We start from the raw sequence: 24,099 nt of genomic DNA, 5'->3' as shown, positions 1-24,099 counted from the left end.
GTTTATTTTTTTCTGATCATGCTCTTCTGAACTCAAATAACCTTTCTTGATCATTATTTTCTTTGTTACATTCTTGTATAAAAGCACACTGAAATCCTTCCACAGCATTAGACTGTAGTCTGCCCCATTCTTTCAGGTCCTCAGACCGCCCCCCCCCCATGTCCAGCAGACAAGATTTGCAGAGGTTGGCCCAAAATTCAACAATGATGGTTAGTTATATTTTATTTTAACAGTTATTTTGTGTGTGTCTGTGTATGTGTGGACATGGTTCTCTCTCTCTACCAACTTGGTTCTAGGTATTGAACTCAGGTCTCAGATTGGCAGCAAGTACCTTTATCTGCTGTGCTGTCTCTGGTCCCTGGTAGTTGGTTTTAATTGTCCATTTGGCACAATTTAGAATAACCTGGGAAGGGATTCTGTAGACTAGGTTGGTGTGTGGGTACATCTGTGGGAGATTATCTTGATTACATTAGTGAGGTGGGAAGATTATTTCATGGACTGTGCCTCAGGCTGAATAAAAAGGAGTAAGCCAGATACATGCATACATGCTTCAATTCATTGATTTCTGCTCTTGCTGTGGTTGTAACTAGCTGCTTAAGGTTCCTGCCTTGACTCTCCCATGCTGATGGACTGTAGCCTGGAATTGTGAGCCAAATAAATCCTTCCTTCTGTAAGTTGCTTTTATCAGAGTATTTTTTTAAACATTTATTTATTTATGATGTATACAGTGAGTGTTTGGCCTGCAGATCTCTTTGTAGATGGCTGTGAGCCATCATGTGGTTGCTGGGAATTGAACTCAGGACCTCTGGAAGAACAGCCAGTGCTCTTAACCTCTGAGTCATCTCTCCAGCCCTTATCAGAGTATTTTATTGAGTAACAAAACTAAGACAGCAGATGTGGTGGTTTGAAAGAAAATGGCCTCCAAAGGGAGTGGCCCTGTTAGAAGGTGTGGCCTTGTTGGAGGAAGTGTGTTACTTGGGGGGTGGGCTTTGAGTTCTCCTATGCTTAAACTACTCCCAGTGTCACAGGGTATTTCATGTTGCCTTCTGATCAAGATGTAGCCAGCACCATGTCTGCCTGCACACGATCCCTGCCATGATGACATGGACTGAACCTCTGAAACTGTAAGTGAGCCACTCCAATTATGTGTTTTCCTTGTAAGAGTTGTCCTGGTCATGGGGTCTCTTCATAGCAATAGAAATCCTAACTGAGACAGCAGATGAGAATGTGTCTGATGGAAGTGAGTGATCTGGATCCAGAGATGAAAGTGTTCGTGGTGGTGGCGTATGGGCTATGGGCTACATGCCATATACAGCTGTGCATGTCTATAACAGATTTTCTAGATTACGTTAATTGGTCATGATAATTAATCTGGTCATGATTTCTGGGACAGTCAGGCATGCACCTGTGAACAAGGCTCCCTTGGCCTGGTGAGAGTGTTTATATGGACAAGGTTATCAGAATCAAGTGAAAGTGTGTCCAATGGACAGGTGTATCTAAGCCAGGGGAGGGAAGTGGTCCTGTGGAATGGGCTTCTGGGCAAGGTGGATGTGTTGCAGTAGACAGATGTATCTGGCAAAACAAAGGTGTAGTTTATGGATAGGTGTGTCTGGGCTACACAAGGACAGGTTTGATAGACAGCTCTATTACCAGCTGTGGGAGTGTGGATGGGTGTGACAGTGCTACATGAAGTGTCTTTCCTCCCCCTTGGGGTTTCACATATCTCAGGCTGCCCTGGAACTCACTATATAGTAGAGGATGACCTTGAAATCCTGGGATTTCAAGAGCTGGGATTGTAAACGTTTGCTACCATGCCTGGTTTGTGTAGTACTGGGGATGGAACCCAGAGTTCGTGCTAAGTAAGTACTCTGCCAGCCCCATGAGGTAATGCTTGATGGACAGCAGTGTCTACCACAGTGGAGAATTTTCTTGTGGATAGATGTGTCTGAGCCTGGTGGGCATGCCTCTGAGGAGAGATGTTTGGAGGCTAGGTGAATATACACCTGTGGATAGGTACATCTGGGTCCCATGTGTGGTATGCTTCTGGTGTGGGTACTAGGCAGAGGCACAGTCTCAAATGGGAACACCCACTCAGGTCTTACCTTGAAGCGGCGGTCATACTTGGTGACTGAGTCGGCAAAGTCCACTCGTTCCCTTTTGGCCAGGAACTGGCGTAACTCAGGCCGCTCCTCCAGCCCCAGATAGTCCCCTACGAAGTTCCGGTTGATGCTGTTTCGCCTGCGTTCCTTCTTGTTCAGTAGGATGTTGGAAGCTGTGAGGACACATTTGTGGTTGAAAGTCGTGGCCTCTCCTTAATCCTCCTGCCCCCAGACTGAGCCTCCTAATAGAGACTCCTCACCTTCTTCCCGCATCTCCTCATACTTTCGGACTGCTATGTGGCGCCGCCAGGCTTTCTGGATGGTGCGGGCAAAGCCGTCAAACTTTCTCTCTCGCATCTCTTCCAGGAGGAAAAGCTGGACAGGAGGGAGGGGTGTTGGCTCCTGGCATCTCCCAAGACCCTGATTTCCTATGGATCCTCCCGGATAGTCTCACTCTTGCTATGCAGCTGAGGACAACCTAGAACTCCTGATCCTCCTGCCTTTCCCTCTGAAGTGCTGGGAGGACAGGCATGCCCCATCACATCTGGTTTAAGGGTTGCTGGGCATAGAACCTACAGCTTTGTGCATACTAGCAAAGCACTCTGTCAACTGAGTCACATTCTCTCCACCCAAAATGGTTTTCACATTCTCTTCATGACTGTACCCAGATGTGGTGGTATTGTGTTCCCCAAAATATTGTGTACCCTAATAAACTTATCTGGGGTCAGAGAACAGAAAAGCCACTAGATACTTAGGATAGGCAGTGGTCGCACACGCCTTTAATCCTAGCATTCCAGAGGCAGAAATCCATGTGTTCAAGGATACAGCCAAGCATGGTAACTCATGCCTTTAATCCCAGAAAGCGAGCCTTTAATCCCAGGGAGGGGTGGTAGAAAGCAGAAAGGTATATAAGGCATGAGGACCAGACTGGAAGCATTTGGCTGGTTAAGCATTCAGGCTTTCGAGCACAGTTCAGCTGAGAGCCATTGGGATGAGGACATAGAAGCTTCCAGTCTGAGGAAACAAGATCAGCTGAGAAGTTGGCCAGGTGAGGTTAGCTGTGGCTTATTCTGTCTCTCTGATCTTCCAGTATTCACCCCCAATACCTGGCTTCAGGTTTGATTTTATTAATAAGACTCTTTAAGATTTGAGCTACACCCAGAAGTCCTTCCCATTTTGGGGGCTCACACCCTCTGCATTAAATTAGCACAGGAGTGGTGTACTAGAAATGTGGTACAGCAGTCAAGAGTACCTCTTGTAGAAGAGACAGGTTCAGTTCCCAGCACCCAGGTCAGGCAGCACACAGCCACCTGCAACTCCAGCTGCATGGGCTCCAACATTCTCTTCTAGCCTCTCTCTCTCTCTCTCTCTCTCTCTCTCTCTCTCTCTCTCTCTCTCTCTCTCTGTATGTGTGTGTGGGTTTCTCTGTGTAGTTTTGGTGCCTATCCTGGGTCTCACTCTGTAGACCAGGCTGGTCTTGAACTCACAGAGTTCCGCCTGCCTCTGCCTCTCTAGTGGTAGGATTAAAGGGTGCGCCACCACCCCCCAGCTAGTCTTTATACATTCTTTTTTTTTTTTTTTTAAGATTTATTTATTTATTATGTATACAGTATTCTGCCTGCACATATGACTATAGACCAGAAGAGGGCACCAGATCTCATTCTAGATGGTTGTGAGCCACCATGTGGTTGCTGGGAATTGAATTCAGGACCTCTGGAAGAACAGCCAGTGCTCTTAACCTCTGAGCCATCTCTCCAGCCCTCTTTATACATTCTTATCCTTTTTTCTTTTTAAAGCTTTAAAATTGTGTGTGTGTGTGTGTGTGTGTGTGTGTGTGTGTGTGTGTGTGTGTGTGTGTGTGTTTTGCTGGGATGAACTCATCACAGATATAAGACAGCTTTTGGGAGTCAGTTCTCGCCTTTTACCATGTGGGTACCAGGGATCAAATTCAGATGTCAAGCTTGGCAAGAGTCTTTATCCTGTGAGCAGCCCCGCCTTTTCTTTTAGCCTTTTTTCTCTACTTTTGTTTTTACTTTTTAAAGATTTTTGTTTGTTTGGTGTTTTAAGACAGGGTTTCTTTCTTTTTCTTTTTTCTTTTTTTGGTTTTTCGAGACAGGGTTTCTCTGTAGTTTTGTACCTTTCCTGGAACTCACTTTGTAGACCAGGCTGGCCTCGAACTCACAGAGATCCGCCTGCCTCTGCCTCCCAAGTGCTGGGATTAAAGGCATGTGCAACCACTACCCTGCTGGTTTATTTATTTTTCAATTAAAAGATTTGTTTATTTTTAATTTTATGTGTATGGGTGTTTTGCCCACATGAATATCTGTGCACCATGTGCATGCAGTGCCCAAGGAGGCGAGAAGAAGTGTGGATGGTTGTGAAACAGCATGTGGGTGCTGGGAACACTTAACTGCTGAGTCATCTCTCCAGCCTATCTTCTTTCGTTTTTCTACTTTCATTTTACTAAATTTTTTTTGTTTGTTTGTTTGTTTTGAGACAGGGTTTCTCTGTGTAGTTTTGGTGCCTGTCCTGGATCTTACTCTGTAGACCAGGCTGGCCTCGAACTCACAAAAATCCTCCTGGCTCTGCCTCCTGAGTGCTGGGATTAAAGGCGTGCACCACCACCGCCTGGCCTTAAAATTCTTTTCAAATGAGTCAGTCACCACCCAACCCCCCACTCTCCCCAAAAAATTAGTTTTGGAGTTGGAGAGACAGACGTTCAGTGGTTAAGAGCACTGGCTGTTTTTCCAGAGGACCCCGGGTTTGTTTCCTAGCAGTGACATGTTGACTCACAACTGTCTGTACCTCCAGTTCTGGGGGGATTTCTGATGCCCTCTTCTGGCCTCCACAGCTACTGCATGCACACAGACATGCAGGCAAAACACGCACACACATAAAATAAGTAAAATCTTTTAAAAAAAATTATATCTATCTATCTATCATCTATCTATCTATCTATCTATCTATCTATCTATCTATCTATCTATCTATGATTTATCTGTCTATCATCTGTCTGTCTATCTATCTATCTATCTATCTATCTATCTATCTATCTATCTATCTATCGACATAGTCTTTGTACATGGCCATGGCTGTCCTGGAACTCACAATGCAGACCAAGCTGGCCTCCTGATTGGTGCAATTAAAGGGATGTGCCACAATACCCAGTTAGTGCACAGCTTTAGTTCCAGTATACAGGTGGGTCTCTGTGAGTTCGAGGCTAGCCTGGTGTATGTAGCAAGTCCAGGCCAACTAAGGCTAAATAAGGAGACATTATCAAAAGCAAAAAACTCAACAAATAATTCAGTCTCTTTTTTTTACCCATTCTGATAAAAACTGACCACTAACTCATCATGTGTTAATTGTTCTTACCTAGTCGATTTCCCTAAAATCAAGATCTACATGCCAAAAATTTTGTCACAGTCAAATCTTTTTGAAACACTGAGCTGACATGGAACTCCCGGTCCTACTGCTTCAGCCTGAGTGTTGCCATTGCAGTCACGAGCTACTATACCCAGCCTCAAACTTTATTTTTTCTTATATAGCTTTGCCAGATGGGCTGGGGATGTAGCTTAGTTGTGTGAGTGTTTGCCTAGCATGCACAAAGCCCTGGGTTCCATCCCCAGCACCACATTAAAAACAACAACAAAACCCAAAACAGCAACAACAACAAAACCTGTGGCTGTGGTGTAAGGCTGTTAGATAGTGGAGTGGAGGCCAGCCAGGGTTTCATGGGACCCTGTCTTGAGAAAAAAAAAAAAAAAAAAAAAAAAAAAGCTTTGGCCAAGCTGGGTTTGCTTGATGTATTTTTTTTCCTACTGTGTATCAATTTTTGGAGGGTCAGTTTCTTCTAGAAATTTTGCCTGCAAGTAATTAGGAAGATGAGATATTCCTATTTCTCTCTCTCTCTCTCTCTCTCTCTCTCTCTCTCTCTCTCTCTCTCTCCCCTCTCATATATATATATATATTATATATAATGTGCATGTATATCTGTATATATATTAGAGAGGGGGAGGAGAAGCTGAAGGGATGTTAGAAGAGCAGAAAGGATGAGAAAAGGAGCGAAGAAGGACAAAGGGAAAAGGGATCTCTGGATAAATGGTGGCTCTTTATTCCACCAAAGGGACACTATTACACTATACCATGTATTCTTCCTTTCCCAGACCTGGTCTCCAAAACAGGGCCTTTTCTGAGTACATGCTTATGTCCCAGGCACTGTGCAGGTGACTTCCTGCCTTGTCCAATCCTCATTCCAGTCCTGGAGGGTAGCTCTTACTTTGTTCCTTTTCCATATGGGGAAACTGAGGCTTGGAGAGGTGACAAAGCCTGGTCAAGGTTACATGGTGGTGGTCACATGGGGAGTACCCAAAGTCTCCCCTCCACCCTGTCAGGGTCTTGCTATATAGCTTATGATAGCTTTGAACTTGTGAGCCTCCTATTTCAGCCTCTGGAAGACTGGGATTGTAGGTATTGTATACTATCACACCCAGCACATGCACACTCTCTCTCTTTCTGTAGTGCTAGAGATGAAACCCAGGGCCTCCTAAATGTTAGGCAAATGCTCTGTCACTGAGCTGTATCCCCAACATCAACCTCAACCTCAGCTTTCCCTGCCTCCCATCTTCTTCCCTATTGATTGATTGATTTGGTTTTTCAAGACAGGGCTTCTCTGTGTAGCCATGGCTGTCCTGGAACTCTCTCTGTAGACCAGGCTGGCTTCAAATTTAGAGATCCACCTGCCTCTGCCTCCCTAGTGCTGGGATTAAAGGCGTGTGCCACCATCACCTGGCTCCCTTTTTATTTTCTTATACTTTTATATTTCACCCCTTAAAATGTGTGTGTGTGTTTGTGTGTGTCTTTGTGTATGTACGTGTGCTTGTGTCTGTGTGTGAGACAGTATGGTACAGCAGTCTCATGGTGCATATGTGGAGGTCAGAGGAGGACATGTTTGTACAGTTTTCTCCATCCACCTTTATGTGAGTTCTGGAAATTGACCCAGAACCTTTTCTCTCTCATGCACACTCACCGACTCGGGGTTCTTAACAAAGACCTTGGTACTCCCCATCTGGTACTGGTCTGGCTCCATGTTGACAGCACGAAGCAGGTGCTGGACACCCTGGCGTTCATCTCCACGCCACCGTGGCCATGTCTCAGGGGTCAGAATGGCATACCTGGAGGCAGAGGGTATGAAGGTGTGGGGGATTTGGAGCAGGCCTGCTGGTTGGACATTTCAGTAGGTGAGGCAGTCAAGGCAGGGAAGATGGGTGCCTCACCTCTGCAAGAACTTGGAGAACTGTCGACGGTAGGCAAAGCCTGCCCTTCGCACCCGGATGTTCTCTCTCAGGCCCAGGTACTCCACCTGGTGCTTCACCCTGTGTGAGTGAGGTGGCCTAAGTCCCAGAGAATGGGAGCTGCCCAGAGCAGACTTGGGCCATGGGGCCTAGATTTGTGGTAGGTGCATCTCATGGACTGGTCTGTCTGTCTGTCTATCTGCCTGCCTGCCTGTCTGTCTGTCTCTCATGTCATGTATTGGTCTGTCTGTTTCTCTTTCTCATCTATAATTCTATCATCTATCCATCCTTCTATCTATATCTATCAATCATCTATCTATCTATCTATCTATCTATCTATCTATCATCTATCTATATCTGTCATCAGCCTATATATGACCTATCTATGGCCTACATATCTATCTGTCTGTCTGTCTATGGCCAGTATCTCTCTTTGCAGCCTAGGTTTCCCTTGAATATGTGATCCTCCAGCCTCTACCTCCAAGGCTGAGAATAAACATGTGAGCCATCATGCCTAGCTTGGATGTGGTTTAGATGGTGAGTTTTGAGGCCTAAGAGGTTTCTTAGCTTAGTTTGGGAACCAAATCTTGGACTAAGACCTGAGGGATAGGTCTGGGCTCATCTCAGAGGTTGGTTCTAGGATCAGTTCTGGAGTTTAGGTCTGAGAAATTGGGTTTGAGTTCTCTCACAGCCAGTCTAGGTTTACCTGGGGATTGGGGAGGTGCCTCCATCAGTTCTATCTATAATTTTGGGGCTCCAGAGGTTTTACAATTTTAATGTTTATTTTTGTTGGTGTGTGTGTGTGTGGTGTGGTGTGTGTGTGTGTGTGTGTGTGTGTGTGTGTGTGTGTGTGTGTGTGCACATGGCAGTTAGAGGGCAATTTGCAGGTGTTGGTTCATTCCTTCCACTTCGTGGAGCTCAGGATTAAACCAGATAATCAGGTTAGCAGCAAACATCTTTACCTGCTGGGCTGTCTCACTGACCCCTTGGAGGATTTTGAGGTGGTCTTAGAGTCCAGCCTGGAGTGGTCCTAAAGTTGGTACTTTGTCTGTGAGTCAAATGTAAGTGGCTGGTCCAAGGGGTGCATAGATCTGGTGTGTAATGTGAAGGGGTGGTCAGTTCACCTGCTCTCTTCCCAGTCCCGGGGCCGCTTGGTCTCGTTGGGTTTGATGCAGCGGATATAGTGGGGTGTGCACTTCTTTAGCGTAGACACCAGGTCATTGGCTTGTTTCTGAGGCAGAGGAAAGGGCAGGGGTGAGGAAGGCTTGAGGATGGGTCCCCTGGCTCTCCCCATTCAAGAAACAGACTCGTCCGAGATGGGGGAGCCTGACTGGGCAGCCACAAGTGTGTATACCTCTCTAAGCTCCCACCATGAGGGCTGATATTGTGCATCTACCCAGCTCTTAAACCCCAAACTTGGGAGTCCTCGTGTCTGCTACACTTACCACATAGCTTAACATATAGTAAGTATTTAGAAGATGTTTGATGACTGAGTAATAGGAAAACCAGAACAACTACCGCCCAGACTTCCTGCCTGTCTTCAAGGGGACAGCAACTTTGGAAATAAGGAACTTGAATGTGCGGGTGGGGTGGGGGGGCTCAGTCTTGGGTTCTTAGGTAATGCATTTTAGTCATTTGGGGAAAGCTGTGGGGCCAAGTGGGAAGACTAGGGAAGACTAGGGAAGTGACATGAGATATTCAGGTTCAAATTCTGCTGTGTGACCTATGGCTGCCCCTTTCTGATCTGAGGCATCTCCATCTGCCAAGTGGGACTGCGCTAATTTCTTGTATGTGTGAGGATCCTGCATCGGCTACCATCACAAAATCCTCAAAAATGATTGTGAATGTGGGCTTAGGATTCGACCCCATGCTCACTGCAGCATTATTCACCCTCAGCAGGTGGACCCAGCTCTTCTGCACAGTGAATGAAAAAAATGAATGTAACATGGTACATCCACACAGTGGGATAATATTCAGCCTTAAGAAGGAAGGACTTTCTGACACAAACTCCAGCATGGATAGGCCCTGAGTACATTATGTGAGTAATGTTAGCCAGAAACGCTCTAGGTGATGCCACTCACAAGAAGTCCTTAGACCCACCAAATCTTTATGGACAGAAACTAGGATGATAGGAGCCTGGGGTTAGGAATTTGGTTGTGAATGGGGACAGAGTTTGAATTTGGAAAGGTGAGAAAGTTTGGAGATGGCTGATGGGGATGGCTGTGCACATAGTCAGTGTCACTGAACTGCACACTTAAAATGGGTGAGATAGCCATTCTAATATATATATATATATATATATATATATATATATATATATGTATGCATTTATATCTTTTAAAAGAAGTGATGTGGGAAGTATAACCCAAGCATAGCATGCCTACTTAGCATGTGCAAGACCTGGGTTCTGTCTCCAAGCACAGGAAGGAAGGGAGGGAGAAAGGAAAGATGGAGGGACAGAAAGAGAGAAAGGAGGGGGAAAAGAGCATTAGATAAGGGTGGGGAAGGAAAGGTGGAAGGAAGGGGAGAGGGAGGGAGGGGGAGAGGGAAGAAGGGAGGGCAGAGAAGGGAAAGAGATGGGAAGTGAAGGAAAGAGGGAGAGGAGGGATGAAGACAGGGAGAGAAAGGGGGAGAGGGAAATGAAGGGAGTAAAGGAAGGAAAGACAAATGGACCAAATGTTGTTCAATCTTTCTCCCAAAACCCAGAGCTGAAGGAAGACCCTATAGGCCAGAGGGTGTCAGAGACATTGAAAACCCAAACAGTAGGGAACAGATGTTTAAACAAGGAGAGAAAGAGTCTGGACTTGCCTTTCCTGTCCCTTCCCCACCACCAGGCCCACCTTGATCTTGGATCCAGCAGTACTGGGGCGGCCCTTCTTGTCTACATCCAGCTTCTCAGGAAAAAGCATCCGTAGGAAGGCCCTAGGCAGGAGAAAGGAGTGCATGGGAATGCAGACAGACTCTGGGCCATCCTCCTTCTTCCCCCAGAGTTGGAGGTGCTATGGAACAATCTTTGTACACTGTAAATATGCATTGCTCTCATTCTTAATAAAAAGCTGATTGGCCAATAGCTGGACAGGAAGAGATTGGCTGAGACAACCTGGCATAGAGAGAATGCTGAGAGGAAGAAGGACCAGTCAGAGGAGTCACCAGCCAGCCAGAGAGTAAGCAAGACATGCCGGAGAGGTAAATGTCATGAACCTTGGGGCATCATATAGATTAATAGAAATGGGTTAATTTATTTGTAAGAGCTAGTTAGTAATAAGCCTTAGCTATCAGCTGAGCATTAATAATTTATATTGTCTCTTGTGGTTATTTGGGAGCAAGTGCTGGAATACAGAAAAACTCCACCTACATGTAGGGGCTGCCTCAGTGACAAGATGCAAATAGGGTTCTCCCTGAATGTGGGCATGGACTATGAGGTTGGCACTGTCTCTCAGGTCTCTGGATTTATCTGCACTTTTTAGTCTTACTCCATGATAATAGCAATCTTTTTTTAAAAGTTTTTTTTGTCTTTTTTGAAGTTTCGTCTTTTTTTTTTTTTTTTTAAGATTTATTTATTTATTATGTATACAGTGTTCTGTTTGCATGTGTCCCTGCAGGCCAGAAGAGGGAGCCAGATCTCATTACAGATGGTTGCGAGTTACCATGTGGGTGCTGGGAATTGAACTCAGGACCTCTGGAAGAACAGCCAGTGTTCTTAACCTTTGAGCCATCTCTCCAGCCCGGTAATAGCAATCTTACAGTATGTTAAATACAATAGAAACATGTGCATCTGTGGGGGTGCACACCTGTCATCCCAGCACTTAGGTGGAGACAGGAGAAGTTCAAGTTCATCCTTAGCTACATAGTGGGTTCAAGGCCAGCTTGGGCTATATGAGACTTTTTTTTTTTTTTTTCTTGTGACAGGATCTTTATACATAGCCCTGGCTCTTTTCTGTCCTGGAACTCACTATACAGACTAGACTGGCGTTGAACTCACAGAAATCTGTTTGCCTTTGCTCCTGAGTGCTGGGATTAAAAGCGTGCACCACCATGCAAGCATGAGAGAGAACCCTGTCTTAAAACAACAGCTGGGATACAGCTTAGTTGGTAGGTGGTTGCCTTGCATGAACACAGACCTGGGTTCTGTTTTCAGCACCACATATACCAAGCACAGCCGTGTATGCCAATAGTCTGAGTACTGAGGTTGAATGATTAGAATTTCAAGGTCACTTTTGGTTACATAGTGAGTTTGAGGTCAGCCGAGGCTACATAAGATCCACCCAAATAAATAAACAAATAGAAAAATATATCAATTGGAAAAGTGTCTTGGGCAACAGAGGCATGTCTCCTTTAAGAAGCCATCCTACAGGTACACATTTGCATATGATGTATGCAAAGAAATGTGCAGAGCAGCTAGGAGTAGTGGTGGATACCTTTAATCCAGCCTCCTTTGGCAGATAGATCTCTATGAGTTTGAGAACAACCTGGTCTATAGCAAGTTCCAGGCCAGCCAGAGACACGTAGCAATACCTTGTCTCAACAAAACAAAACAAAAACAAAAACAAACACAAACCACCCCCTAAAAAATGTGCACAGGGTCTGGGGAGCTGGGTCACTTGATAAAGTGTTTGCTATGTAAACATGAAGAACTGAGTTCAAGCCCTAGAACCCATGTCCTGTTCTGAGACGAGTGCATGCTGATTCAAGAACCTTACCTGCATGCCTCCCTTTTTGCCTGTTGATTTATTTACACAAGGTTTTTGTGTGAGTGTAGGTGCATTTGGGTGGAAGTCAAAGGACAACCTTTGAATGTTCCTTGCCTTTTCAACTTGAGATAGTCTCTTCATAAGCCAGGCAGAGAGTTGGGAGATTCTGGGGTCTTCACTTACCACTTCCCCATAGGTCTGTTTGCCTACAGATGCTTGCTTACGTCAGTATGTCCAGCTTACGTGGAATCTGGGGATCCAAATTCAGGGCTGAACTGTCCGTCAGGCTTGTGCAGCAAGTGCTTTGCCTACTGAGCTCTCTCCCCTGTCCTGTTTATATGTTGTGTAGCTCAAGCTCAAACTCAATATATAGCTGAGGAGACCTTGAGTTCCCAGGCTTTGACCTCTACCCTGTAAGTGCTGGGATGATGGGTGTATGACATCACATCTGGTTTTCTGTGGTACTGGGGATGGAATCAAGGACTTCCTATATTTTAGGCATGAAATCTACCAACTGAGCTACACTCCAAGGCCCTCTCCTTTTGAGGCAGGGTCTCATGGAGCCCAGGATGGCCCTGAACTCACCTCCTACCTCCCACCTCCACCTCCTGAGTGTACAACTATGTCTAGTTTATACAGTACTGGGGAGGGAACCCAGGGCTTGCCTAGCATACCATCTGACCTATGTCCCCAGACCTGTAATGTGTTTTCACTTTGCTTAAAGGGCAACTATCCAACCACTGGACTGTTGGGATTGCAGGGAGGCACTGTGGGTGAGACATGAAGGGAACTGAGCTCAGGGGCTTCCCCTGGGGAGGGTCCCAGAGTCAGTAGATCAGGGTTTGGGAATTGCTTTTCTTTTTCTGTTCTAGAACTGGAATGCAAGCCCCCACACTCTAGGGGGGGCACTCATTACTGAGTTATACCCTCAGCCTTCAGAGTTTTAGATCAGAGCTGTGTCTTAGCCATGGTCACAAAGTCCATAGCACGACCAAGTTATGGAGAAGACATAGTAGTTCCCAGGCCTCCATCCCTCTGGGAGTTCTGCCCAGTGGCTGCACAAGACTACTCACTGGTCACTGGACTGCATCAGTTCTATAAGGTCAGAGAACAGTACATCTCGATTCCTCTCACAGAAGCCACTGACATCATAGGAGACCTGGAGGTGGAGGGAGACAGCGTTGAGGATGAGAAGCATAGAGTTTCATGTGTGGATGTGAGGGCAGGTGGCCTGTTCAGGGCCAAGAGGACTGGGGTTATGTGCAGTTAGAAGAAATGTGATTCCAAATGGTAGGTTGTAATCTATTGTTTGGGTCCTGGCTCCCCAGAAGTCTAATGTTCAACTGAAGCTGGAAGATGAAGGCTGGAGTTGGAGGTAAGGGGAGATGCCCAGGTTGATGGTCAGCTGAAGTTTTGATCAGTAGCAGGGAAAGGTGGGAAGTCATAGGCCAAATTCGAGGGTAGGGGACTGAAGTTAGGACAGGTCCCTGGGTGCTGCCAGTGAGATTAGGCTGGATATTTGTCTTAGTATGTGTGCAGTCCTGAAGTTGATGTTGGCTGTCTTCCTCAGTGACTCTCCACCTTTGTTGGGGTTGGGGTTGGGGGAGACAGGGTTTCTCACTGAACCTAGAACTTGCTGATGGCTAAACTGGCTGGCCAACAAGTCCCAGGCTAACCTGGCTGGCCAATCTCGTCTCCAGGCTGCCAGTGCTGGAGCAAGCCACCGTGTCTGGTTTTTATGTGGGTGCCGGTGGGTATCTGGATTCTGGTCCTCATGCTTGCAGTTTACTGATCTATCTCCTTAGCTCCCAGAATATTTTTGTTTATTTGTTTGTTTTTGAGACAGGGTCTCACTGTGTAGCCCACCTGGCCTGGAACTCACTTTGTAGGCCAGGCTGCCTTTGAATTTACAGAGATCTATCTGCCTCTGCTTCCAGAATTCTGGAGTTAAAGGCATATGTCACCATGATGGGCTTTATATATATGTTTATTTTGGGTTTCTTCTCTCCTCTCCTCTCCTCTCCTCTCCTCTCCTCTTTTCTTTTCTTTTCTTTTCTTTTCTTTTCTTTTCTTTTCTTTTCTTTTCTTTTCTTTTCTCTCTCTCTCTCTCCTCTCCAAGGTATCAGGTAGTTCAGGCTAGCCTCAAAGTCACTATATAGCCAAGGATGGCTCTGCTCTTTCTGTTTCCATTTTCCAAGTGCTGGATTATAGAATTGTGTGGCTATCTTGGGGCTAGGATGTTATTTGGAGTTTGGGCAGTGGATTTTTGGGGAAAGGGGCTTCAGTCTGGAAGGTGGCCTGGGGTTGCTGTTTCAAACGAGATCTTTTAGTGGTCTTCCTCCTGGCTTTTCCAGGCTTGGCTGAGGAACATAGACAATACCTCTAAGGGCATCTGGGACTATTTGCTACCCCTGCTGAGGTTGTGGGAACAGTCAGAAAACTCTTGGGAAGGTGGCTATAGCTTGGGTCAGAAACTAGGGCATTCCTGTAGCCTCAGGTAGGGGTGAGGCTCCAGCCCATTTTGTTTGTAACGGGTCTGGGGAACTGTACATATGTTTCCGTCAGAGGGTTATATTGAGCACTGCAGTGTGTGTGCCAGCATAGAAGAACCGTGGTGACCTATTGTCCCAATTGGGTTCCATCTGTCTTATCTGTTAGGAGCTACCTTGTTAACTGGGTAAACCGATTAGAGGCCAGTGTGTGTCTGCAGCCCTGACTGAGGGGACATATGGCGGGTGTCTAGGCGGTTTGATGGAAAGTCCCTGGTTCTGGTCAGCAGGGGGCGCTCTGGAGGAAGCATTTCGTCAGAAGGCTAGGATTTGCAAACTGGAACCTCTGGGGTTTGTGAGGGAGGGGAGTTCCACGTACTTTGCCTGCATAGTGATGGATGACGAAACCCGCGCTCCAGCTGTTGAAGTGTTCGTGTGTGCCCACTGCAGCTTGCAGCTTTTGCAGCAGCGTCTGGTCCGCGCCGCCGCCGGTGGCGTGCATCGTGGCGCACACATCATCTAGCACGCTCATGATGCCTGGGGGGTTCTGAGGGGAGCAGAGATCCGGCTCAGCCTGGCTGGGCTCCTCCATGAGTAAGCTGAGGGGCTGGTAGGGGACTCCTAAATACAAGCTCAAATTGTGAACTTTCTCTACTCTCTTTCCTCCCCTTCCCTCTGCCCTCCCCCTGCCTTTTCTCTCTTCTCCCCCCACCCTGGAGTGCAGGGAATCCATGCCCTTTTCCCTTCCCCACACTGGTATCACTTGGAGGGATTTCAGTGACACTGAAATGTTACCTATGGGAGTGTTTGCTGAGTGAATAAAACAAAGGTGAACAGGTGGGCGGAAGAATCAATGGATGGGGTGGCTAGAAGATATTTGGGCCCCCTAGGATATCATAAACCCTTTCCAGACACACTGATTCAGCTCTGAAGCCCGGTGAGATTCCTAAAGTCTGCTCAGTCCTCACCAGCTTGTTTTCGATGAGGTCACACACGACTTTGTTGTTGAAGTATTCGATGGGGGTCCAGCGGATGCCCTCCTGCACATACTCCTCCTGGGGGCGGGAGAATAAGACAGTGTGGGACCTGCCTCACTCCCCCTACCCCCATCTTATCACTTATCCTCGGAAGGTATCCCTGCCTCTGGTCCCCACTGACCTGCCAGCGGGAGTTGTAAATAAATATCCCAGTGCCCTCATTCCTTTCCTAGACCAACTCTGTGGTGTTTTGTGACACCTCCTTTGGGACTCATTAGAATTGGGGAACAATTGCAAACATAACCTGCTCAGGAAGACCCTATTTGGACTTTGGCCTCTTTTTATTTTTTGAGATGGCTCTCATGTAGCCCAGGCTGCCCTTGAACTCAATACACAGCCAAGGATGACCTTGGACTTTTCTTGCCTCCACCTTTGAGTGCTGGGATGACAACTGTGAACCATAACCTGGTTTATGTGGTACTGGGGATGGAACCCAGGGCTCTGTGTGTGTGAGTCAAGCCATTCTACCCACTGAGCTACATCCCCAGCCTGGGTTCTTCTAAAATCTATTTTAAATCACCTTTTTCATTGCCCCCCCCCCCCTTTTTTTGTCCCTGAATCCTTGCCTCAGGCTCTGAATTTAAGAAAGAGGCAAAATCAAAGCAGATTTGTTTTCTTTTTCAGATGCTGGGGTTGGAACCTAGCAAGCCAGGCTGTTCTACTACTGATCTATACACTACTGATCTATACACTCAAGAGTCCTTGGCAGAGATTTCTGTGTTGTCCCTAGCTCCTCTACCCATATGTCAAACAGTATCTGGCACAAAGCAGTTGCTTAAACAACTGTCTTTTTTCATTTTCTTCTTTTCTTTCTTTCTTTCTTTCTTTCTTTCTTTCTTTCTTTCTTTCTTTCTTTCTTTCTTTCTTTCTTTCTTTTTTCTTTCCTTCCTTCCATCCTCCCTCCCTTCCTTCCTTTCTTCTTTTTTAGAGAAAGGGTCTTTCTATGTAGCCCTGACTGTCTTAGAACTCTCTATGTAGATCACAGAGATCTGCCTGCCTCTGACTTGTGAGTGAGTGTTGGGATTAAACATGTTCACTATTACATCTAGCTCCATTTTTCAAGATGGGGTCTCATTAGACATTCATGCTTTGGCCTCCTGAGTGCTGGAATGACAGGCATGCACTACCATGCTCAGTTTATCCAGGTGGGGATGGCTTCATACATGCTAGGCAAGTGCTCTCTACCAACTGAGCAGTATCTCCAGCCTCGCTTTTCTCTTTATAAATTGATTATGTCTGGTATTTTGTTATAGTAACAGAAAGCTAACTAACACAGTGAGCAGAGAGAGGTGGGAATGGATTTGTGTGTGGGGTCCCAAGTGACTTAGTAACCCTTATACTTGAAGTCCTGTCTTCTGCCACTTGGCTGCCCTGCCCACCTGTTCCGCCTTCAGGGTGAGCTCAATAAAAATCTGTTGCAGCTTTTCATTGACGAAGTTGATGCAGAACTGCTCAAAGCCATTTTTCTGCCAAGGAAGGAAAAGGGCCTTTCTGTTAGTGGACTGTGCTGGAATCTTTGGCAAACACTGGGTAAGTCCAGGATGACAGGCAGAATAGGGCTGGGCTGAGGATAAGGGGGTGGGGGTGGGGGATCCTGTGCCAAACCTGGAAGATTTCAAAGCCGTAGATGTCAAGGACACCGATACTATACTCTTCCTGAGGCTTCTGCATAGCACGGTTGATGGCCTATGGGCAGATGGAAATGGGGCTAGTGGGCATGTGGCTAAACCCATGCCACCAATCACCATCCTCTTGTCATGTTTTGAAAACTGCTTGTTTCTCCAATTTGTGTGTGTGTGCATGTGTGTGCATTTGTGCACACATGTATGTGGAGACCAGAGGAGGGTACTGGGTGCCCTTTATCACTCTCCACATTATTCCTTTGAGACAAGATCTCTCCCTGAACCTGGATTGAGGCAGACAGCCGGCAATCCCAGCAATCCTCCTGTCTCTACTCCCTCATAGTACTGGGGTTGCGGTTGGGTGAGCACATGCCTAGCTTGTTATGTGAATGCTGGAGTCTGAACTCAGTTTCTCATAAAGAGGTGTGTGTGTGTGTGTGTGTGTGTGTGTGTATGCATGCATGCCAGGGCATGTGTGTGGAGGTCAGAGGACAACTTCAGGTGTCCATTGTCTACTTCTATCATGTGGGTTGTGTGGCTATAACTCAATGTCAGAATTGGCAGCAAATGCCTTTACCTACTCATCTTGTCAACCCCCTTGATGTTTTAGCTAAATCTGTGGCTCTGCCCTCTCTTGACAGATTTTCTCTAGTCTTTTAACTCCCATCTGAAAACCAAAGTGTTGGAGCATCACAGTTCTTGACTCCAGAGCCAGATCTTCCCACTGTACCTCAATTTTTTCATCTCTAAATTGGATCAATGGCTGCACATGATGGATAGCACCCGTAACCCTAGCACTCAGGAAGCTGAGGTAGGAGGACTGTTGTGAGTTCCAGGTCAGCCTGAGCTACAGCACGAGTTCCAGGACAGGCTGGGATACAGAGCATTATTAATTAATAATTAAAATTAAATAATTAAAGGTCTGGAAAGATGGCTCAGTGGCTCTGAGTGTCTTCTACTCTCTTCTAGGGGACACAAGTCCATACCCAATACCCATTTCAGGTGGCTCACAACCACCTGACATGGCAGCTCCAGAGAGAGAATCTGATGTACCATGTGAGCACCTGCACATATGTGTCATACATTCACTCATGTCCAGCCTGGATTACTGGAGACCCTATCTCAAACAAACAAATAAACAAATGGACAGACAGACTTGTAATAGCAAATACTAGGGCCTGGGCATGTGGTAGGGCACTTTGTATAGTATACACTAATCCCTAGAGTCCATCTCCATTACCACAAAATTAATACCACTGGAGTTTGATTATCTGTAATTGGAAATGTTTAGGCCAAACAGTGTTTTTGCATTTTAGTTTTGAGAAACATGCAGTATCTTGAACATGAGATCAAAGTTTGTTTTTTTATTTATTTGTTTGAGATAAAGTCACTCTATGTTGCTTTGGTTGACCTGGAACTCGCTATGTAGACCAGGCTGCCCTCACAGAGATCTGCCTGGGTCTGCCTGCTTCTGCTCCTGCAGGATGGTATTAAATGCATGTTCCACCATGCCCAACAAGACTCAAGTTTAAACATGAAATTCACTTACACTTCATATATACTTTATGCACTACTTTTAGTGCACTTTTTTGTTTTAAAGATTTATTTATTTTTATGTTATGTGTATGGGTATTTTGTCTGCATGAATGAATGTCTGTGAACAATATGCATGCAGTTTAAGAAGAGGCCAGAAGAGGGCGAATGATCCCCCTGGAACTGGAGTTATGGGTGGTTGTGAGCCACCACGTGGGTGCTGGTTATTGAACCTGGCTTCTAGAAGAGCAGTATTCTCTCCGAACTACTGAGTCCTATACCTAGGTTTTAACTGTGAGCCATGCATGGGGTCTGAGGTGGAATTTTCCACTTATAGTTTCATGTTGGTGTTCAAAAGTTTGGAATTTTGAAGTATTTTACATTTAGCATTTTAAAATTAGGGATGTTCAACCTATACCTTTTAGGAACTTTCCTGCTCCTTTCTTGTGTGTGTGTGCTCATATGTGCACATGTGTGTACATTTGCCATGTCAGAGATAGAACCCAGGACCTTTTATCACTGAACAACACCTTCTATCCTTATGGGAATTTTTAAAAATATATATTTAAAAAGTCATTTTACATACATAAAATGCTGGAGGAGACTTGGTATATACATTTGTATGTGAGTTTGTATTTGTACATAGGTGTGTGTGTTGAAGTGTGCATATACATACATTTGTGTGCATGTGGAGGCCTGAGAACAGCCTTGGATGCTGCTCCTCAGGTACTATTTATCTTGGGTTTTGTTTTTAGTTTTTCATTTGATACAGGCTCTCTTCAAGGTCTGGACCTCTCCAAGTAGGTGAGGCTGGGGGGAGGGGATCTACCTCTTTCTACCTCCCCAGCTCTAGGATTCTAAGTGCACTATACCTGGCCTAACAGTTTCTGAAGTTACATTTATTTATGAGAAAGAGAGAGAGAGAAAGAGAGAGAGAGAGAGAGAGAGAGAGAGAGAGAGAGAGAGAGAGAGAGAGAACACTTGCATGCCACAGTGTGCATAAGGAGGTCAGTAGACAGTTTAAAGGAGTCTATTCTCTCTGTTCATCATGTGGGTTCTGGTGTTCAAACTCAGGTCCTCAGCCTAGGTGAGACACTGAGCCATCTCACCAGGTTCATGCCTGGCTTTTAAAAAATGTAGGTGCTGGGCTGGCAAGATGGCTCAGTGGGTAAAGATGTTTGATGACAAGCCAGATGATGTGAGTTTGATCTCAGGAACCCATATGGTGGAAGGAGAGAACCAAGTCCCTCAAGCTGACTTCTAGCATCCACATACATGTTGCAGCGTGCATACACACATGCACACAAAGTAAATAAATGAATGTAATAAATTTAAATGTGGGTTCTGGTGATGGAATTCATGTCCTCATGCTTGCAAAGCAAGCACTTCATCAACAGAGGTCTCTCTTCAACCCCTACTTTAAAAAAAAGTCAGGCATAGTGGTGCACACCTTTAGTCCCACCACTCAGGAGAAAGAAGCGCCAATCTGTGAGTTTGATGCCAGCCTTGTCTCCATAGAGTTCCAGGCTGGGCTACATAGTGAGATCCTGTCTCAAAATAATAAATAAATAAATGAAAAAAGAAAACCCATAGGGTCGTTCTATGCAGCCCAAACTGGCCTTGAACTCATAATCTCCTGAGTGCTGGGATTACAGGTGTGTATCACCATGTCTGGCTCCACTAACTGTTATATGTTTGTTAGTACTGTGATCATCACTGGTCCTGACATGCAATGTTCCCTTCCACTCACCTCACCCAACCACTTTGTCTCCTTGACAACCATCTTAGCTCTCAAACATACCCACCCCTCTCTATCACCTTCATGGTGATGGGACCTGGAGGGCTTCAACAGTCCCTCCATTTGCTGATTGTCTGAGCTGAAAGTTGCACTTCACTTCCTCAGGAATTGGTGAGATGGACAAGTCAAGCCTGTCTTCCCACTTGTCTGTCCAAATGCCATGGGCTTGTTAAACACCAGGCATCCAAAAGAATTTCCAGCACTAGTCCCACTCACCTCCACCAGGAAGTCGAAGAGGCGGGCATAGAGTCCCTTGGCCAGTGCATCACGAGTGTAGGTTGCCTGTTCCACATTGAGGGTCACATCAATGGACTCACTTCGTCCACCCCATTTGCTGTCCATCTTACGGCTGGTCAGCTTCTCTTGCAGCCGCCCACTGTCTATTCCCAGCAGGTAGGCTGGGAAGGCCAAGACTGCCAGGCCAGAGCAAAAGGAAGCAGCTGGTCAGGCTCTAAGGGCATAGGAACTTCCCCAGTGACACTAACATGGTTCTCTTGGGATTGGAAGTGGGAAGAAGAGCAGTCCTAATGTATGAGGCTGACACTCAACTCTCCATAGCACCCACACTCACGGTCTGCACTCTCCACCCGTGCATAGTTCCCTTCTTCACAGAAGCTGATGTTCCCCAGGTGCAAGATTCCTGCCACGAGCTGCAAGACGAGCTGCTGCACATTAGTCGGAATTCCGATGACTTGCATGGCATTCTGTGGGCATAACAGGGACAGCTTATGCTACCAACATTGGTTTCCACACTGACTGCAGAATTAGACTCTTGGGCTCATGGCATGGACTTAGGGAGACAAGACATTTGAATGCCTGATTTTGCTTTGTGTGTGTGCTCAGCATGTGTGTTCATGTATGTGTGTGGAGGCCAGAGGTCAACCTTGGGTGTCATTCCTCAGGTACCATCTATCTTGTTTTTCTCATTGGACTGGAACTTGACAAATAGCTGAGGCTGGCTGGTGAGCCCCAGTAATCTTGACTTTTGCCTTGATAGCACTGGGGTTACAAGCTGTTGCCATCATGCTTGGCATTTTAATTCTCTCTCTCTCTCTCTCTCTCAATTTTCTCTCTCTCCCCCTCCCTCCCTTCCTTCCTTTCTTTTGTTTCAAGTTTTATTTATTTATTATGTATACAGTGTTTTGCCTGCATGCCAGAAAAGGGCACCAGATCTCATTATAGATGGCTGTGAGTCACCATGTGGTTGCTGGGAATTGAACTCAGGACTCTGGAAGAATAGATAGTGCTCTTAACCTCTGAGCCATCTCTCCAGCCCGTTTTAATTTTCTCATTGAGTACTGGGGATTGAACTTGCATGGCAAATACTTTACTAATTGAAACATTTCCCCAACCACCTGATTTGCCTTGTGTGTATGTAGTGTATGGGTGTGTATGTGTTTGTGCATGTGTATGGATGCACATGTATGTGTAAATGCAAGTGCACTCAGAGGCTGGAGGTTTACATTAGGTGTATTCCTCTATTGTTCTCCAAGTTTAAAAAGTGTGTGTGTGTATTCATATGTGTGCCACAGCATTCTGGAGGTCAGAGGACAATCTGCAGTTATCCATTCTTCATTTTTCCACTCAGTTTGAGACAGACGGTCATTGCTGCTGCATAAGCTAAGCTAGCTGGCTCATGAGCTGCTGGACATTCTCCTATCTCACCCTTCTGTTCTCCACAGAAGCACTGGGGTTACATACGCTTGGAATCCAACTTTTATGTGGGTTCAGGAAATCCAAACTCAGCTCATCGGGCTTGCCTTCCAAGTGCTCCTACCTTCTGAACCTTCTCCCCAGATCTTCATGTTAGTTTTGAGACAGAGTTTCTAGTCTGTCTAGTCCTGAAGCTCACTGATTTGACCAGACCAGATGGCCAGCAAACCCTGGGGATCTGCCTGTCTCTGCAGCCCCAGTGCTGGAATATAAGCATGTGCTGCCATACCCACCTTTTTTTCATGTGGGTTCTGGGGATCAAACTTAGGTCCTTATGTTTGTACAGCAAGCACTTTACCCACTGAGTCCTTTCCTTGGCTTTATGACCTGCCCTTTTTATCTAGTTGCTGTATAACTTTGGATAAGTGCCTGCACCTTTCTGTGTCTCAGTTTCCTTATTTGTAACATGAAAAGGTTCTCTGGGGAAGCCAGAGTAGTGGTTGGTGCTCACCAGGGTCTCATTGAAGTCACTCCGGTCATCAGTGCCTTCTACCTTGTAGGTGTCTGATTGGTTGAGGTAGTAATAGTAGTCTGGTGTCATAAGTCCTAGGTTCTGCTGCTGCTCCTGGGAGGCCCCTTCCAGAAGCTGGAGGGTGTTGGAAGGTCATGCATCTGAAGCTGGCCAGGTGCATCCATTGTGGTTGCCTCACCCTCCCACACACCGCCCTTCCCATGTTCTCTTTCCTCCATTCCTGGGATCCAGAGGGGTCTCCCTCTGCCTCCAGACCCACAACCCCCTCCCATGCACCTGGTAGTAGATGTGGAAATTCCTCTCATTCTCATTCTGCATGACCACACGAGACTTCTCCAGCAGGAAGTTGGAGATCTTGCCTCCATCTGGTTCCCCGCCTCGGCTAAACTGGATCTCAAAGTACTTGCCCTGAATCCCAGAGAACCACATTAGCCCATCCCAGAGTCCCAGGAGTATTGATGGAGCAAGGATTACCATTTCATGAGCCTGACTTCTTCCCCTCTTACTCTTGTGACCTAAACTTGCATTTCTCTTGTCTCCATTCACTTATTTTTAAGTTTTATATATACTACATGTGCACCTACACAAGCATGCACCCACACACAAAAAGAAACATGGGTTCTAGGGAGATGGCTCAGTGAGTAAAGTACTTCCCGCACAAGTGTGTGTGTGTGTGTGTGTGTGTGTGTGTGTGTTTGTGCACATGTATGTGTGTACTTGGGTGTGTGCATTGTCTGCATGCATGTGTGTTTGCTTGTCTGTATTTTTGTATGCCTGTGTATGTAGAGAGAGTGAGAACTCAAGCAAGGTTATAATGACTCACAAAGCGGCTGGAATTGTTGTTGCGCACCGTCTTGGCATTGCCGAAGGCCTCAAGCAGTGGGTTTGACTGTAGGATTATGTCTTTGACGTGCTAGGGGTAAAGCCCAGATAGAAAGAGATCAGTCTGGGTCATATGGGTGTAACTGAGGGAGACCTGACATGTCCTTCTATTCTTGTCTTACCTGAACCTTTTCACCCCCGCCAGACACCTTGGAGATGTAGCCCATGATGTACTTAGCAGCCACTGTTTTCCCAGCTCCGCTCTCCCCACTGGAGGTGGTAGGATGAAGGAATAGTTAGTGGGCAGGGATAGTGGAAAGGACCTTTTCAAATGCCTAGTCATTCATTAATTCATGCATGTATTCATTCTTTTACTGAGCACCCACAGTGTTCCAGACCCTACTCTAGGTTTTAGAGATTAAATAGTGAATAAGAAAGATTAAAAAAAAATCCCTGCCCCAGGGTCTGGAAAGATGGCTTAGGGCTAAGAGCACTTATTTCTCTTGCAGACATGTCTTTGCTTCCCAGAACC

At 46.1% G+C, this 24,099-nt stretch overlaps 1 protein-coding gene across 1 annotated transcript in view; it reads right to left on the bottom strand.

The window, feature by feature from the left end:
• The window catches only part of Myo1f (myosin IF), a 52,877-nt gene that overhangs the window by 8,796 nt on the left and 19,982 nt on the right, over positions 1–24,099 (bottom strand). Inside the window, exons 5-21 of the mRNA XM_028859915.2 lie at positions 23,750–23,837; positions 23,569–23,658; positions 23,022–23,153; positions 22,725–22,859; positions 21,132–21,264; positions 20,777–20,973; positions 17,213–17,293; positions 16,987–17,073; positions 15,539–15,625; positions 14,950–15,117; positions 13,155–13,240; positions 10,231–10,312; positions 8,515–8,621; positions 7,373–7,471; positions 7,126–7,270; positions 2,360–2,474; positions 2,103–2,272 (exon numbers count right to left, since the gene is read on the bottom strand). Of these exons, the coding sequence (XP_028715748.1) occupies positions 2,103–2,272; positions 2,360–2,474; positions 7,126–7,270; positions 7,373–7,471; positions 8,515–8,621; positions 10,231–10,312; positions 13,155–13,240; positions 14,950–15,117; positions 15,539–15,625; positions 16,987–17,073; positions 17,213–17,293; positions 20,777–20,973; positions 21,132–21,264; positions 22,725–22,859; positions 23,022–23,153; positions 23,569–23,658; positions 23,750–23,837 (2,002 nt within the window). The remainder of the gene's footprint in view (positions 1–2,102; positions 2,273–2,359; positions 2,475–7,125; positions 7,271–7,372; positions 7,472–8,514; positions 8,622–10,230; positions 10,313–13,154; positions 13,241–14,949; positions 15,118–15,538; positions 15,626–16,986; positions 17,074–17,212; positions 17,294–20,776; positions 20,974–21,131; positions 21,265–22,724; positions 22,860–23,021; positions 23,154–23,568; positions 23,659–23,749; positions 23,838–24,099) is intronic.

This window comes from Peromyscus leucopus, chromosome 22 (assembly GCF_004664715.2).
Source record: "Peromyscus leucopus breed LL Stock chromosome 22, UCI_PerLeu_2.1, whole genome shotgun sequence".
Classification (NCBI taxonomy): Eukaryota; Metazoa; Chordata; class Mammalia; order Rodentia; family Cricetidae; genus Peromyscus; species Peromyscus leucopus.
This window is presented reverse-complemented; position numbering and strand designations above follow the sequence as displayed.